Source organism: Echinops telfairi, unplaced genomic scaffold (assembly GCF_000313985.2).
Source record: "Echinops telfairi isolate 266 unplaced genomic scaffold, ASM31398v2 ScPeMD7_18;HRSCAF=68, whole genome shotgun sequence".
Lineage (NCBI taxonomy): Eukaryota > Metazoa > Chordata > Mammalia > Afrosoricida > Tenrecidae > Echinops > Echinops telfairi.
The window spans coordinates 24,577,785-24,596,100 of NW_022103915.1; the positions used below are offsets into that span (position 1 = coordinate 24,577,785).

The 18,316-nt window shown below is 40.5% G+C and overlaps 1 protein-coding gene across 1 annotated transcript in view; it reads left to right on the top strand.

Moving 5' to 3' along the window:
* The window catches only part of CEP128 (centrosomal protein 128), a 446,899-nt gene extending 428,960 nt beyond the window's left edge, over positions 1-17,939 (top strand). The window contains exons 23-24 of the mRNA XM_030884984.2: positions 7,424-7,532; positions 17,160-17,939. Coding sequence (XP_030740844.1) covers positions 7,424-7,532; positions 17,160-17,287 — 237 coding nt within the window. The 3' untranslated portion in view covers positions 17,288-17,939. The remainder of the gene's footprint in view (positions 1-7,423; positions 7,533-17,159) is intronic.
* Positions 17,940-18,316: the final 377 nt, after the last annotated feature.

Here is an 18,316-nt window from a genome sequence, read left to right on the forward strand (position 1 = left end):
TATGTTTCCAGCTCTTATCTGTACCCGTGTACAAGCTCTGGTCTAGTCGGATTTATGAGGTAGAATTGGGATCATGATAGTGGGAGGGAAGAAGCATTAAAGAACAAGAGGAAAATTGTTTGTTTCAGCGGTGCTATACTGTACTCAGACTGGCTCGTCTCTTCCTTGTGACCCTTCTGTAAGGGGAGGTCCAATTGTCTACAGATGGCTTTGGGTCTCCACTTTGCATTCCCCCTCATTCACATTTATATGATTTCTTTTTCTGGGTCTTTGATGCCTGATGCCTGATCCCTTTGACACCTCATGATCATACAGGCCAGTGTGTTTCTTCCATATGGACTTTGTTGCTTCTCATCTAGATGGCTGCTTGTTTGTCTTCAAGCCTTTATGACCCCCCACACTGTATCTTTTGATAACCAGGAACCATCAGCTTTCTTCACCACATTTGCTGTGCACCCATTTTGTCTTCAGCAATCCTGTCGGGAAGTTGAGCATCATGGAATGCCAGGTTATTAGAACAAAGTGTTCTTGCATTGAGGGAGTACTTGAGTAGAGGCACAATGTCCTTCTATTACCTTAATACTTAACATAGAGATATAAGTACATAGATCTATTTCCCTATCGTGAAATATAAATATATTTATATGTATACATGCCTGTCTTTAGACCTCTATAAATGCCCTTTGCCTCCTGGTTCTTTCCTCTATTTCCTTTTACTTTCCTCTTGTCTCACTGTCATGTTTGGCCTTCATTCTGGTTTCAGTAATTCCTCTCGGTTACATTGCCCTTGATCAAGCCCTAGCAGGCATCCTACACCCTCCTTACCATTGACTTTAGATCACTTGTTGTTCCCTTGTCACTAGGTTTGTTAACACCCACTTCTTTCTCTCCCACCTCCCCCGCTCCTGTGTCTGACCACCCCAACTGCCAACCACCAGTCCCATTGTTTTCTCCCCTGGATTGTTTATACTGCCTATCTTATCTACATAGGCATGCAGAGACAATAATAAAGCACAAAATCAAGACAGAGCAAAACAAAACGACAATACAAAACAAAAACCAGAACAACAACAAACCCAATGACAAAAAAGGGAGAAAAGTATATAGGTACTTCCAGGTCTGTTTGTTGACCTTTAGGGTTGTTTTCCGGTCAAGTCTGCTGAGTTGCCTTGCCCTGGCCCCAAAGTCAATTTTTGGTATTCCCCGGGGACTTCTTTGCTTTGCTCCACTTGCTACTCTGTGGTACACCTTAGCATTTTGCCTGGGTGTGATGGGGTCAGATCAGGTACAGTTTCCACACTGTGCCTCCAGTGTTGTCCCTCATAGTGATATGGGTCAGTGAGAGATGTCTTGTCTTGTGGTGGGGCCAGCTCTATGGTCCTCTCTGAGCATTGGCTGCTCTGAGCAGGAATATCATCCTCAGGGCTTGGTGGGCCAGGTTGTGTTCCACTCTCTCTCCTTTCCTCTTTGTTTGTACCTGTGTTCTCTGATCAGACGTGCCCCTCTCCCTGAGCTGTAGCTTCAGTGTTGCCCTCTGTAGTGCATTCTTCTGGGAGGAAAAGGGGGCAGGGGTGATGGTTTACATAGTTGGTATTGGGGCCAGCCCCACAGACCTCTCTGTTGGTTCCCTGCTTCATGCCGGTATGTTGTCTTAACGACTTGGTGCACATTATCGTCTTCATCTTATCCACCATAGAAAACTTTCATTTCAGCACTTCAGTCTAGAAATGATCACAGATAACCATTACTGAGTTCCTCCCTGCAGGTAGCACAGTGCTGAGCTATAGAATATTTGTATGTTAGATGGAAGGATGAAGAGATGGAGACAATCAAATCTTCACTTGCATAGAGGTTAAAATCTAACAAACCCTCACGCAGATTGAAATATGGAGGACAAAGGTTAAGCAAACTATCAGCCCAGATTGAACTTTTAAATCAGAATAAAGTTTACTGAGGGGAAAAAAAACTGTGTTTTAGAGCACTGATGCCGAATTCAGAATCAAGGGGGCCCAGAGGTCGAAGGACAGAGAATTGTTAGGCTACAGACAAATTCAGGAAGACATTTCTGCCATTGATGCAGAAATACGTAAGTGTTTTTTCCTTCTTTCCAGGGGAAGGGTTGGACAAATTAAATATTTTGTAAAAAATCAAGTGTATCATTCATCTTGTAAACTTTGAACTCATAATATTCCTCAGAGAAAAATTTTTGGTAGGCATGATTAAATATTAATTGCTAGAGAACACTTTGGCAAAGATCTTTAGTCAGGTTGGAACAGCTTTTAAGAAACCAATTACAATGTGAGTTATGAAAGAGAAGTGGAAGAAGCCCAGGGAAAATATTAAAAAATGCAAGTCCTTTCACCCAGTGGAATTTTTGCAGGGAATTCTGGCTAACTAACTTATTGAGACTATGATAGCAATAAAATATAGGTCCTTGTGCTAAACTTTAAGAATTGGTGTAATGCAAAAGCTGGGATTATTAAAACTGCAAAATATCTTCCTTTTTAGCGAGCATTTCATTTCTAAACCTTAATTATTTTATTGAAAGAAAAGTAGAACTTAAAAAGAAACATTAAATTTATAGTCAACTGGCAAATTTACTTACATAGAAATGACACAAAAATATTACTACATAATTGGAGAGATAAAGGTAGTTTCTCCATATTATGTTAAATAAAAAATTCACACACAAATTCGCTGCCACTGAGCTGATTCCGACTTGAATCAATCCGATAGAATAGAATCCCCCCTCCTCAGTTTCTGAGATTGTTAATCTTTAAGAAAGCAGACCACCTCACATTTCTCCTTCCAAGGGGCTAATGGATTAGAACTGCTGATCTTTCAGTTGGCAGCCCAACATTTAACCCCTGTGCCACCAGAGCTCCTTCATAGTCTATCCCATATCTAGTTATACAAAGGGAGTATAAAATAGTTTAGTGGAGAGTGTTCTTTTCAGGCTCATTTCACTAGTTATACTTCAATTTAAATATGGTAGATTGTGTTCATTTTTTGAAGACATATAATGTTGGAACTTGAAGATGTATTAGAGTTCAACCTGTTCATTGTCCATAATGAAAAAAAAAAGCTTGATTTAACGATGACTAAATCAAGAATTTTAAAGAATAATCCTCCTAAATGTGTATGTACCTGTTAACAGAATATTAAAATACATGAAGCAAAACCTGACAGACCATGAGAAAAATTAGGCAAGCCCATAATTAGGGTGTGATTTTCAACATTCTTCTTTCAGTAAATGAGAACTGAAACCTACCATTGAGTCCCTTCTTACTCACAGAGGCCCTCCTGGACAGAGGAGAGTCAGTATACAGCAGGCAATTAATAATGATACAGTAGACTAGAACAATGCTACTAATTAACCAACTAGACAAAATTGATGCTTATAGAACATATCACCCAAGTACAGTAGGTTAAACCCATTTTTCAACTACACATTGAAAAGATAGGCCATTTTCTAGACCAAAGCACTAATAATATTACATTTCTTTCACTGCCATCAATTGAGTGCTGACTCATAGCAACCCCTTGTAGGTTTCTGAGAGTGTAACTGTTTACTAGAGTAGAAAGCCTAGTCGTTCCCCCTTGGAGCTGCTGGTGTTTCGAGCTGCCATCCATTCACATTGCAGCCACTACAACTCCAGGACTCCATAGCAATACATTTAGAAGGATTGAATTATACAAAATGTGTTGCCTAAACACAACAAAACTAAATTAGTAGTCAATAACAGAAAACTAGCTGGAAATTTCCCAGCTTGTTGGAAATCAAACAGCATATGTCTAAATAACCCATGGGTCTAAGAAGAAATGAAAAAGAAAATTGAAAGTTGTTTCTTTGCTATATGAACATAGATGCATAAAGTATCAAAATTTGTAGGACTCTGCTAAAAAAATGTTTAGAAGGAAAGTTAAACATTTAAACGCTTGCATTACAAAAGGAAGTTTTCAGATCAATGTCCCAGGCGTCTAGCGTTCAATTAGAAACTGAAGAGCTTATTAAAACCAAAACAAGCAAAAGACAGGAAATAGTAATAAGTTGAAATTTATGAAATAAAAAGCAAAGAAAGAAGACCAGTGAAAAACTGGAACCTTGACAAAGCAGTAATAATGGAAAGCTTCTAGCCAGACTTAACAGAAGAATAGGAAGATATAGCTGGCCAATACCAAGAATGAATCAATTTTGTTTTAGAAATTTAAAGCCATGTCTTAGGCAGAATGAGTAGCATCTCTGTATCGTTCATTCATCCTATGCTCAGGGACTTTTGTGGCCATCATTACACATATGTTCCAGCAAGATAATAAAACCTGTGTCTTTCTGCCTATCCTCTCATTGTCTCTCTCTGTCTAGGAATCCGTGAACAAAATGAGTCCCTTTGTTTTCCCTTATTTTCTTACTTCTCCTAATCATCAAAACTTCTTTCATACTTTACATCAAAACAATGATTAAATGGAGGTTATTAGCATTGGTACACCTGTCCTTTCCATTATACATCTTTCAAATTCACCCAAATCCTTAATATTTCACATTAGAACTACAATAACTAGCTCACTTGCCTCTATTTGCCCATGTCAACCAATGTAAGGCTACTCTTTAAATACAATAGGACAAAATACATATCCTGCCTAATCCAGAGATCCTTCAGTAAATAACTTCTATTTTCTTATGAAATATCTATAGTGAGAATTAAATATTGATTGGTTAAAATCCTCAGAGCCTTCATTTAAATAGACCTTAACTCCCTTTTGATACCTGAAAGTTGATCTTTCATCATCTAAGGATTATGTCCGTATGTTTATCTCACAATAAGTTCTTCTTCTATGAACATATATCATTTGTTTTTACCTTTCTCTTACATTTGTATACATTCACATATAACAAAGAGATAAAATATAAACATATATTACTTACAGAGAATACAACTAATTCACAGATAACCATATGTGTTAGGCCAGTTTGACTGGAAACGCAAATCCAGAGACACTCATGTATGCGTAAGAGAGAGTTTTAGATCAGAGTAATTGTATTTTAAGAAAAGATTCCAGCCCAGTGCAGATCAAATCCATAAGTCCGATGTTAGCCAATATGTCCAATACTAGTCCCAAAATCCTTCTTCAGACTCACCGAGTCACATGTAATGATGCAAAATGCAGGAAGCTCAAGACTGGTGGGTGCAAAGTCTTGTGGATCCAATGGCAATGGAAGCATCTCAGCAGTGACATGGGTCTCTACGTGGCTCCTCAGCTTTCTGGGTGTGGCTCTTCCACAGGAAGGTGAAGGTGAAGCAGAGAAGAGTGTGGCATCAGGATTGGAGGAAGGCTTATTAACAACATGCAGTATGCAGATGACACCACCTTGCTTGCCGAAAGTGAGGACGACCTGAAACACTTGCTGATGAAGATCAACAATAGCTTTCAGTGTGGATGACAACTCAATGTCAGGCAGACCCAAATCCTCACAACTAGAACAATAGGTAACATCATGATAAATGGAGAAAAGGTTGAAGTTGTCAAGGATTTTGTCTTGCTTGGATGCACAATCAATGCTCATGGAAGCAGCAGGTGAGAGGCCAAAAGATGCATTACATTAGGTAGATTTCCTGCACAAGACTTGGACTTATAGTGGTAAATAAGCCCCCAAAGTAAATAATTTAAATTGGCGATTGGTGCTCAAAGGTGAAATGGTAGAGAATGGTAGATGCATTGAATTGTGGTGCTGGAGAAAAATCTTGTGATTAGCATGGACCACTAAAACGACAAATTGATCTGTTTTATAAGAAGTAAGGCCAGACTGCTCCTTAGATGCAAGGATGGCAAGACTGTCTTACATATTTAGGACATATTGTCAGGAAAGACCAGTCCCTAGAGAACAACATTCTGTTTGGCAAGGTGGAGGGGCGGTGAAAAAGAGGAAGGCCCTTACCAGATGGACTGCCACAGTAGCTGCATCAGTGGGTTCGGGCATAGGAACAATTGTGAGGATGGTGCAGTGTGTCGTTCCACTGTGGGTCAGCGCCGTCTTGAGGGCACCCAACAACACTATTCACATTTCAATCTTTATCACCTACCAGGAAGGCCTTCTCTGGACTGCACTCTGAGTGTGATTTTTTTCCTATTATTTCCCATTCTTATCAAAGTTATTTAAACTGTATGTTGTATGCCTTATTGGTTTATTGCCTTTCTCTCCTGCCGACCCAAAGGTTTCACAAGGGAAGCTAGGGCTGTGTTCACCATTACCACAGTGTCGCGTTTGTTCTTTGCCTATCATATACTCTGTCCCCAACAAATCATTATTGAATTAATTATTGAGTGAGTGAAAGAAAGATAAAAAGAAGTCCATTAAATAATTAGAAAATAGCCATTAGGAAGAAAATAATAATTTTACTATATATAAAAAATATATTAAGATACCTTTTTAAATCTATGTAATAATATGTGAAAGTTTTAATCCCCATTTAAGCTTGGAGAAGAGAAACCTTTTCCATGTTCTTCCCGCACCCCCGCCCCCCGGCCCCCCCTCCCCTTGGTCAGTGTATTAAATATTTGTTGAATGCAAAAGACGATGAAGCAAACAAAGTAAAAAACCTCACTACTATTGAGTAGATTTCAAATAATGGTGGTACTACAGGATAAAGTACAACTGCCCCCTTTTGGTTTCTGAGAGTTTAAATTTTAGGAGCAGACAGCCTCATCTTTCTCCCATGGAGTGCCAGTGGATTTGAACCACTGGCCTTGTGGTTAACAACTCAGTGCATAGCCTGCTATGTCAACAGGGATCCTTGAGTAAGAGGATTAGTATCACCATTATGGAACAACTCGAGCTAAATGTATTAAACATTGAATTGTTTTTACTGGCGTGTATATCCACTGATAGATATTTGTTATAAGAAATAATTATAATATAGAGAACATATACTATTTAAAGATATTTCGCTTATTGTTATTCTTAGCAGTAAAATACCATAATCTGCCCTAACATCTGGTAAGGTGACCGTTGGGTAAAGTATAGGGTGCCCCCCACATTGTACATGAGGAGACCTTCATCTCAACATGAGGATGATAATATGGTTTCAAAAATACTTACATTATGAATGCAAATACATTAAGAACACAGCTTTTTAAGCCTTGTTTTCAAATTTTGTACATAGAATAGAGTGACGGGAAAAAAGATGTCATACTGCTGTGGCCGTGAGTGATTTCCACTTCTTCTTTTTCATCTTCGTCTTCCTCTGTGGTGCTTTTTTTTTAACTACGCACATAATTAATTTTTACAGGGTTTTATGTGTATTGAATTGTTCATGGCAACATGGCTTGTATATTAATCTTTGGTTTCCATTTTAGTACATTTAAGTGAATCCTGGCTCTTACATTTTATAACCACTGAATCAAAACCCCATGCTCTCTCCCTTAGGATGACAAACTTGTTCCTGAAAGTTCTCACGCTCATGGGTTAGATCACTCATTCTCTTGGCAGGACCACGGAAGCTTCCTGTCTAGTCCACGATTTTCACACTTGAACTGTAAGTAATGAAGCCCAGCACCAATTTTCTAATTGGGTTTCAGAAAGTGCAACTCATGGAAAAAATTATGCACATGGTCAGTGGATGGTAGTAACGTTCATATTGTGAGTTTTGGCGGGTGGGGGGGGGATTCATTGTGAATTACACAAGGGGGGGCCTTCAAAAAAGTTTGAGGGGAAGTGGAATTAAAAAATCATGGAATTTTTCCATGAATTTTTTGAAGTTCCACCTTTTTACAAATAAGACCTCTAAATGCCTTTGTAATAGTGCACAATTTACTAAAAATCACATGGAATTCATTCAAGAGAATTTAAAATAAATCAGCTGAAGCAAAAATCTTAACGAAGCATTTTCTTGTTTGTTTGGTGATTCCTAGTCATGCTGGATGAAAGATACAGGAAGCCCGGTATTATCATAACAACATCCAAATCATCCCAAAGTGAAAAAGATCTGCCTAGAACTGTTCAGGCATCTTGTGAAGTGAATGAGGCTACTGTTGTCTAGATTTCACTCTGTGCATGCTCAGTATTTGTGATAAAATATCATAAGGAATGACACGGTGTGAGTCCTCCCCTTGTTGTCCTCGCTCATCAGGTTTCAGCTTTGCTGTAGCTGGATTTACCATTTTAAATGGAGTTTCTGGTAGGAGCTGTATTTTTTCTTTCAAGGCCTTCTGGTTGCATTAGTTTGGGGAGTGATTTGTCACGTGGGTGGTTTTGATTCTCAGCCCCAAAGTGTAATCCAGAGGACAGGAACAATGTCCAGGATGTTCTCCACTGTTTGCTCATATATTAATAGTTCTGCACACACAGTAAGAGGTCAATTAATATTAGATGGATGTATGTATGGTTTTTTTTTTATTTCAAAGTCCACTTTTGTCCAAGCCTTTGAAGCTCAAATGGATTCTTACTTGGATAAGTATCTCTTGAGTTGGCCCCAGCCCTGAAAAGCTTATACATTAAATTGTATAATCCGGCCATTTAAAATAGTAGGTTGCTATTAAATAAAGTACCAAAATAAGCTACAAGAAGTAGGTCAAATCCAAGAGTGATAAGTTTCATTTTTGCTGATCTATATTCATGGATTCATTCAATAAATATTTATCACTTTTTGATAAATGGCTTGATTTTCATTATACCATGATTATTTTATTCCGAAAGCTAAGCATTTTCTCTTTCCTGCCCCCATTGTTTGACCAGTAGTTTTGTGTCTGCATAAGCACTCTGCTATTCTAATCTGGTAGGTGCTCTTCACCTGCCAGATCATTCTTCAGGATGGTTATGGGACCTTAGACTAGGATATGCATGTAGATCACATTTTTTACCTTTCACATTAAGCTATGAAAAATTATCTCCAGGCCTGGTAAACCAGAGGGCCTAGGGAAATAGGAGGGGAGGGCCGGATTTAGCACTGTCGATGCCAGATGTTCCATCTCGTGACACAGCCAGGACTCCTATAGGAACATCGCACCCTGACAGGAGGTCTGTGACTATTCAGGATGGTCAGTATGTCTCCTAGCAAGGCACCGAGAAGGAAGTGGTTAGAGGACGTCAGGGGAAAACATAAAAGTGTTTGAATTTTATTTAATAATGTGGTAGGTAGTGAATAAAAAACTGTACTCAGCTTTCCATTCGGTAGCATTTTATGAGCAGCTGTGGTCATTACTCTTCATTAGAATCTACTCCTCACAGCAAGCCGTAAGCTCCCTACATAAAGTCACCAGTGGGTTTAGCAGCAAATCAAGTTAAATAAGAGTAGGAAGAGGTATGTGAGAACATAATTTTAGATTTTAAAAAATACCTGTTACAATTTATATTGTAAAATCTGGCCAGATAATGTCACATAAAATCATAACTCTCTATTAACTCAAGGAAGCAACCTTATGACTTATTATTCTTCTTTGGATACATTTTTAAGGATAACATTTTAAAAATTGAATCTCATTGCTTCCTTATCACTAATCATTTTTAAGTGATTTAATTTATGTCTTTCTTAAAGTCTTATTTACTCTTATTTGCTTTTCTGATAACCCTTGGATTTTCTGTTCCTTTTTCATAATGTGGAGTATTAGAAGATGGAAAAAATAGGATCAACTCTGGACAATTCCGTTTAGTTGGGGAAACTGTTCTATAACTTCTTTTCAGTCTCTCTTTAAACCTCCCAAACTAAAAAAGAGAGATCAGACCCCCCAAAGAAAAAAAATGTAACCCACCGTAAATGCTCCCTAAATACAAGGAACAACACCACCAACAAAAACTTTTTTAAAATTACCATTAATTCCCTTAGACATGTAAGAGAAACATTGGCTCCATTAAATAGGAGCATGGTTCTATGAAAAAGGAAAAAAAATTAATATAATTGCCATAAAACAAAACTCACTACTTTTGAGTCCATTCTAACTCAGAATGACCCCATCGGATAGAATAGAAATGCCCTGAGGGTTTCCAATGTCACATTTATTTACAGGAACAGCAGCTTTCTCATTCTCATACAGAATAGCTGGTAGATTTGAACTGCCAACCCTGTGGTTGGTCCCCTCCAATGCTTAACCCACTGTACCACCAGGAATCCTTATAATTGCCAGGAGGAAGATAAAAAGAGAATGGTCAGAACAAAAGTTGAGGGAATCCCAGTAAAAGTAGAAGAAAAGGTCAGAATAATTGGACAATCAAAGAGAACAAATAAATTCATAAGATCCATCTAGGAGTTGGACAATAAGAGAGAAAAAAATTATTCATAAGATCAATCCGTGAGGGACAATACCTGATTACCAAGAGATGCAAGAATGAAGAAAGGACAGAACAGAGGACCAGCAGTGTCCATACTAGAGATAGCCAGCCAGCAAATAGCTGCTGTCCAATTGCCATCTGAGATATCTCTTCATTCTGTTTCTGGTATCGGTTGCCTACTTCCTGCCTCCTTTAAGGCTACTTCTTTCCTAAAGGACAGGGAAATATTTTCAGATTTTGTATTTCTGGAAGTGAATGTTTTCTACCCACAGAAGCTTGAGAGTTTAGCTCTAGCGTTTTAGGTTGAAAATAGTTTTCTACCCATTGCCATCTTCCCATTATCCTCCAAAATCCATTGTGGCTGTTGCAAAGCTTTATGTAATGTCCGGTTCCTGTTCCCTTCCTACCCTTCTCTGGAATCTTTAAGGGACTTCTTTTTAATCCCAGTGGTTTTTTATGATGATGGGTATATTAGTCCGGATAAACTAGGGAAAGAAATCCACAGAAACTCATATGTATAAGAGAGAGTTTTATATAAAGGTTAAGTGTACATTAAGAAAACATCCCAACCCAGTGCTGCCTAAGCCCCTAAATCCAACATTAGCCCATATGTCCGACACCAATCTAGAAAGTCCTCCTCCATCTCCCAAAGCAGCCGCAATGATGCCGACTGCAGGAGGAAAGCCGAAGCAGTGAGCGTGTAAGCATCTCAGCACCGGCAGGGGTCTCCACATGGCTGCTCCAGCACCCAGGGCTGCTTCTGGCTAGGTCCATGTGCCTTCTCCTCAGGGATGTCTTGCAAGAAGTGAGCCTTGCCAGCTGAAGCAGGGAACTGGCTAAGGTAGCTGCACCCTGGTCCAAACATCAGAAAGCAAGAGACCTAGAATGGCGAGGTTCACCGAGCTATTTATCTCTCCGCCCTTCAATTAACCCCACATGTGTTTATCGGCCAGGTTGGCACAATAAACCTTAACAATCTCAATGGGCTTCATAGGATTTCCCTTGCTGCCTATTATGTGGGCCCTTTTCATCCACTCTGAAGCTTCAGTTCTCAATGATTGAAGGAAGGTCCGAGAAATTCCACTAGAAAATTTGGCTAAATGTTCCAGTCAGTTTGTGGGAGGGGGACAAAAATACTCAAAATACTGACAGACAATAAAGTAAATGTGAGCACTCTGAAAAACCACCATAGCTACATGGCATACCTGACTGGGCCCTAAGAAACACTTATGGGGAAATTTTGGGGTGGGGAGGTGGGGGTGCAGCAAATGGAAACAAAATCCAACAACTTCAAAACATGGGTTGATTAATAACCTAAAAAAAACCTCACTGCCACTGAGTCAAGTCCAACTCAGAGCCCCTAGAGGACAAAGTAGAACTGCCCCGCGGATTTCAGAGATGATATTTATGAGGGCAGAAAGCCTTGTCTCCCTCCCAGGAGTGGCTGGCAGTTTCAAACTGCTGACCCTGTGGTTAGTAGCCCAACACTTAACCCCTATGCCACCTTGGCCCCTACGTGGGTGTAAAGAGGAAGAAAGGAAGCAGTGGTCATAGTACACTTGTAGGATTGTGGGAGCCATATTGATGTATACAGTAATAATATAATATCAACACCCCCTGTTAACTAAAAGTTCAGATGTAACTATACTGGGAGGACAGGAGGAGAATTGTGTGGGCATGGATAGATAGTCTCTAAAAATGATAAATAACAATATGAGCATTTTTTAAAATCATTTTATTAGGGGCTCATACAACTCTTATCACAATCCATACACACATCAATTGTTTAAAGCTCATTTGTACATTCATTGCCCTCATCATTCTCAAAACATTTCCTCTCCACTTAAGCCCCCGGCATTAGGTCCTCATTTTTCCTCTCTCCCCGCTCCCCCCTCCCTCATGAGCCCTTGATAATTTATAAATTATTAGTTTGTCATATCTTGCCCTGTCCGACATCTCCCTTCACCCACTTTTCGGTTGTCCGTCCCCCAGGGAGGAGGTCACATATAGTTCCTTGTAATCGTTTCCCTCTTTCCAACCCACTCTCCCTCTACCCTCCCAGTATCACCACTCACACCACTGGTCCTGAAGGGATCATCCGCCCAGGATTCCCTGTATTTCCAGTTCCTATTTGTACCAGTGTACATCCTCTGGTCTAGCCAGACTTGTAAGGTAGAATTCATATCATGATAGTGGGAGTGGGGAGGAAACATAGGAACTAGAGGAAAGTTGTATTTTTCATTGTTGCTACATCACCCCCTGACTGGCTTGTCTCCTCCCCGTGACCCCTCGGCAAGGGGATCTCCAGTGGCCTACTAATAGGCTTTGGGTCTCCACTCCGCACTCCCCCCATCATTCACTATGGTAAGATTTTTTGTTCTGATGATGCCTGATACCTAATCCCTTTGACACCTCGTTATCACATAGGCTGGTGTGCTTCTTCCATGTGGGCTTTGTTGCTTCTGAGCTTAATGGCCACTTGATTACCTTCAAGCCTTTAAGACCCCAGATGCTATACTTTTTGATAGCCGGGCACCATCAGCTTTCTTTGTCACATTTGCTTATGCACCCATTTGTCTTCAGTGATCCCTTCGACACCTCGTGATGACACATTTTTTTAAAAGAACTGGAGTAAAGATAGAAAATATAACTCAAGAAGTGGACTGTGGCTGGCTCAGGGGTGCAGGACTTGGGAGGGATGGGGCAAAGAGATTCCTGTTTTTATTATTTTGTACCAAATAACCCACTGGTATTCTTTGGCTGAAAACTTTTCTTTTACAGAATAAGTCCTACTTGAATTTCTGACTGGCAAAAGTTCACTTTCTCATTTAGAGTTTACCATGGTGGCGACCTGGTGAATTGGCAAGGAGAGACCCATAGGTCCCAAGGAAGACCTGAGTTTCTGAGCATGAACAACCAAGCACCCTCCTCCTCCAGTCGAGGCTTGAACTGGGGGATGCCCTTTTGTCCATGCGAAGATGCCAGAGCCTTCATTCTGCTGACTTGGATGCCCTGTTCAACGGGCACCAAAATAAGATGTAGAGTCACCGACCATGGAAAACACAAAGGAAATGGGAAAAGGCTGCATAATTTGTGGTCCTGAAATGATCCAGCATTAATAAAAGTTTATTTTAAACAGTAATTTATGTCAGGCTTATGTAGTTCAGGTCGAGTCAAGAAAAGGTAGATTCCTTCTGCCAGGAAGGAGGAAAGAAATGTATAAATTGTAAGTTTATATTGCCATTGGAAATAGAAACAAGAAATCCATTATTTAGAGCCACGATCACTACCAAATTTATCCTGGCTGCCTGGCCGTGATGGCCGTGATTCAGGCCACTCTGCTAGAAGACTTGGATCCTATTGACTTCGGCCCATAGACAGTGGGGGCTTAGTAAGAGAGCCTTATAATATCAGCTTTTGAAACTGTCATTTTCACTTTTTATAAGTAGTGACTGACCACTAGTCTCCATGTATAGCTTCTTTTAGGCTAAAGGAGCACAACTCCAGGACAGGGCCTGGACTCACGGGGCCTGGGCCGGCTGGACTGCAGTGAAGTCTGTTGGAGTCTGAAATCTTGAGCCTTTTGAGATGAAAATATTGCATGTTTTCGAAGTTTGGTGTCTCTTACATTTTAAAAATAAACACAAATTGTAATTTCCCCTAAATCTAAAATAGTTCTAAAAATCAAAGTGGTTGGTTGTTTTTTTTGAAATTTGTTTGTTTATCTCAAAAAAGAAGGACTATGATTTTACAAGTTAGGGGGAAAAAAGAAAACATATCCAAGGATTACTGTAGGCATCTGACAAGTGAATTTTGCAAATTAGTTTAACTCAATCATTTTAGGAAAGCATGTTCTTGCAAAGTTGCTAAAACAATTCTGCATGTCTAATCGCCTAATCTCGGTTTACGATGCTAGAGAGAGAGCCATTAGTGCTCTCAAATTGCTGAAAGGTACCTTTAGTTGGAGTTCAGGTTCCTCAGATGAAAAATAATTTACCCATACCAAGAATAGCATACTATTTTAAGTTCAATGGCATACTTCAGTGTCCACCGAGCCAACTGTGAATAGACAGACACTCGTGTGTAGTCTGCCCTCAAACTTACAGGATATGGTGCCAAGACTTATGGCAACTAAAACATTGGGGTAGTGATAAGATAATTGCTTCTTGTCCACTCAAGGATTTGTATATTCCATGACAGCATCATCTTTCCATCACTCTGATTGTTTTTAATCATTTTATTAAGGGTTCATACAACTCTGATCACAATGCATGCATACATCAATTGTGTAAAGCACATTTGTACATTCACTGCCCTCATCATTCTCAAAACATTTGCTCTCCACTTAAGCCCCTGGCATCAGCTCCTCATTTTTCCCCTCCCTCCCCGCTCCCCGCTCACTCATGAATCCTTGATAATTTATAAATTATTATTTTGTCACATCTTGCCCTGTCTGACGTGGCCCTTCACCCACTTTTCTGTTGTCCATCCTCCAGGGTGGAGAGTGTGATCAAGGGTAATGTAACCAAGAGGAATTACTGAAACTGAAATGAAGACTGAGCATGATAGTGGGACAAGAGGAAAGTCAGAGGAAATGGAGGAAAGAGCTAGGAGGCAAAGGGCATTTAAAGAGTTCTAGATAAAGGCATGTACATTAAGGTGACCAGATTTAAAGCGGGACACCATTGACTGGGGTGGGGAAGGGGATGAGGGGGGATTCTTGATTAAAATTTTGGTCTATATGGACCAAATAGACCGTTCCCTAGCTTATTGTGCATTCTTTCCAAAAATCGGGACTTTTTTAAAATGCCAAAAAGTGAGACTGTCCTGCCAAAAGCAGGATGTCTGGTCAGCTTGATGTACATATGTAAATATATTTATATATGAAGATGGGGAAATAGATCTATGTGCATATATGTATAGGTTTAGTATTAGGTAGCAGAAGGACATTGGGCCTCCACTCAAGTACTCCCTCAATGCAAGAATACTTTCTTCTATTAAATTGACATTCTATGATGCTCACCTTCCCAACACAATCGCTGAAGCCAAAGCGGGTGCATAAGCAAATGTGGTGAAGAAAGCTGATGGTGCCCAGCTATCAAAAGATATAGCATCTGGGGTCTTAAAGGCTTGAAGGTAAACAAGCAGCCATCTAGCTCAGAAACAACATGGAAGAAGCACACCAGCCTGTGCAATCACAAGGTGTCAAAGGGATCAGGTATCAGGCATCATCAGAACAAAATATCATATCATTGTGAATGAGGGGGGGAATGCAGAGTGGAGACCCAACGCCCATTTAGGCCACTGGACATCCCCTTACAGAAGGGTCTCGGGGAGGAGATGAGCCAGTCAGGGTGCGATGTAGCAACGGTGAAACATACAACTTTCCTCTAATTCCTAAATGCTTCCTCCCCCACACCCCGACTATCATGATCTCAATTCTACCTTACAAATCTGGCTAGACCAGGGGATGTACACTGGTACAGATAGGAACTGGAAACACAGGGCATCCAGGGCGTATGATCCCTTCAGGACCAGTGGTGTGATTGGCGATACTGGGAGGGTGGAGGGAGAAAGGGTTGGAAAGGGGGAACTTATTACAAAGATCCATCGCTCTCATTTTATAGGCTTATTTCGTGTTAAAATATTTCAGGGATTTTGAACTGGCTAAGTAAATGTCAGTCCTTTCAGCTTGATGAGGCAGCTAGAAAATACCAAGTGACCACACCTCCAAAAGCCCTTCAACCTGTTCCATTGCCCAAGCAATGGGTAAGAGTCCATGTACATGGCTCTGGGTGTAGTTGCAGTGAGCAAGGCAGACAAAGTCACATGGATTCATAGCAGTAGATAAGCTCCAAAGAAAAGAATTTAAATTGGTGATTGGTGCTGCAAAGGTGAAATGGTAGAGGATGGCTGGAACAGGGCCACTACTTTAGACTGGTCATTCAGAGGATGTGACCAAGCCTGAGTGAGGAGGAGAACCTGCCAATTAAAATAGGATGGGAAGAACCCCTGTTAGAGGTAGCAGAAAGGATAAAGATGCTATAGAGGAAAAGGGCTGGGTCTGCTTGAGAGGCAAGAATGAGTGAGGGGTGAGGAGCAAGTGATGAGTGCTGGGAAGTGAGACCTGAGATACAGGTCAGGAGGGGCATAAGTGGTTGACCTTTGAGAAGATGACTCTGCCAGGCGTGGGGAGAAGAGACCACCGGGGGCCAAGAGTGCCAGCAGGGAGGGAAGACCAGTGGCTTGGGCCAGGATGAGGGCAAGGGAGGCGTGATGAGAAGCAGAAAGCCTCGGGTGACTTTGCAATGGGCAATCATCAGAACTTACTCTTAAATTGGATAGCTGGAACAGGCAGGGTGAAGGTCAAGAGCACTCCAAGGTTCAGAAACTGAGCAGACCAAGAAGCCTAAGAGATGGACTGACTTTAGCACGTCAAAATTGGGAGGGAAGATTGCACACCAGCAGGTGGCTATAGGCATCTGACCTCAGAGGAGAAGTGAAAGGTAGTCAACAAAAACAGGACACCTGCATTTCCAGATCCAGCCTCGGTTTCTCTCTGTGTAACGGAGTCTTCTATAAAAGAGAAGCTCCTGAGCTCTTTTCTTAACATCCTGTGTGTGCATATGTGTGTTGCTTTTAACATATTGTAGTGGCAAATACATCTTCAACTCATAGAGACTCTTTCCCAAAAGCTTTAAAGTGTTTTTGACAATAGAGTATGCTCCTTGCATTTTTTTCTGCATTGAAGGGCTACTAGTCCAAGAGAATTTTAATTATCGAAAACTAGCTGCGCACCATAGGTCATTCATTGTATTCCGAACGGTGGTTGGTTGTTTATTTCTGCTGAGGGTGTATATTCATCTGTTTGTTTTTGTCTTTCTTCTTACCTCACCAGCATTTGCCAAGAGAACTGTTTCTCTGGATTCAGCTTCAATCAAGGAAGACCCCCCAAGTTTAACAATGAACGAGAGAAGTCCACAATCCAAAAAGGAGGAGTCTGAGAACAAAAGAAGCAAAATCTAATTAGTGGCCTGGCATTAGCGTTTTAAGAATTACAGAAGGTCTGTTTGCCACAATTCGGCCCCGGTTATCTTGCAGACTCACCTGCAGCTTCAGAATGCGCTAACCAGTGACTACAATTATAAAGTGGCTGGTCTTTATGGATAGTATACATTAAACCGATCCAACTAATATTGGCTGGATGCCAAGCCACTAACTTATCGGCAACTTGCAACAGCAGAGAAAGTAATAGTTTTCAGTTGGTATTTTTCTTTTTTCAGGTGTGGTCAGGTCACATTTTCTTGACCAAAATGTGGATGTATAATTGAGGTCTTTAAAAAAATGACTGGGTAAAGAGGAGGAAAATGAGTTCCCCTTGAGGTGAAAGTTGCCAGCACTTTAGAGTCAGGGACATTTACTATAAAGTAGGTTTTTAAAATGCTCTCTCCCTAATAAATTATCATGTGTTATAACATGTCGTGGAGATATGCATATAGTATTAGTCCACTTTATAAATACTCAGGATTTTTACATTCATCATCTCAAAAGTATGTTACTAAGTTCAGTGTTTGAAATTGTTTTCTAATCAGCCATTTTTAGTGTCAATAAAGAATTGATAAATGATCCCTGGATTGCAATGGACTATAAAGAATTCATAGCATGATTGATTTATTTATCTTTTGGGGGCCAAATCCACCGCTGTGATCATTTCGGTCATGCCCAGGACCATCTTTGGCTAACTCAGAACAGAATCATCATCCCAAACTCCTGTGTCCACAAGACTCGCTCTGCGGGAATGCTTGTGTGGTTTGGTGCTGTGTTTCTGCTTCAGAACCCCAGTTTTTCTCAAGCTGCAAGTATTTTTAAGAACTTATGCCTTCCACATACTGGCTGAGCCCTGGAGACGATTTTATAGAAAGTGCGAAGCAATGATAACTATCCAGGAGTTGACTCCTGTGGTGGGAAGGCTCTGCACGCAGACAAGGACAATAAAGCAGTAGTACCTTTGCCGCGGTGCATCACTGTTTTTGTTCAAGTAGGCCTGCTTGTTAG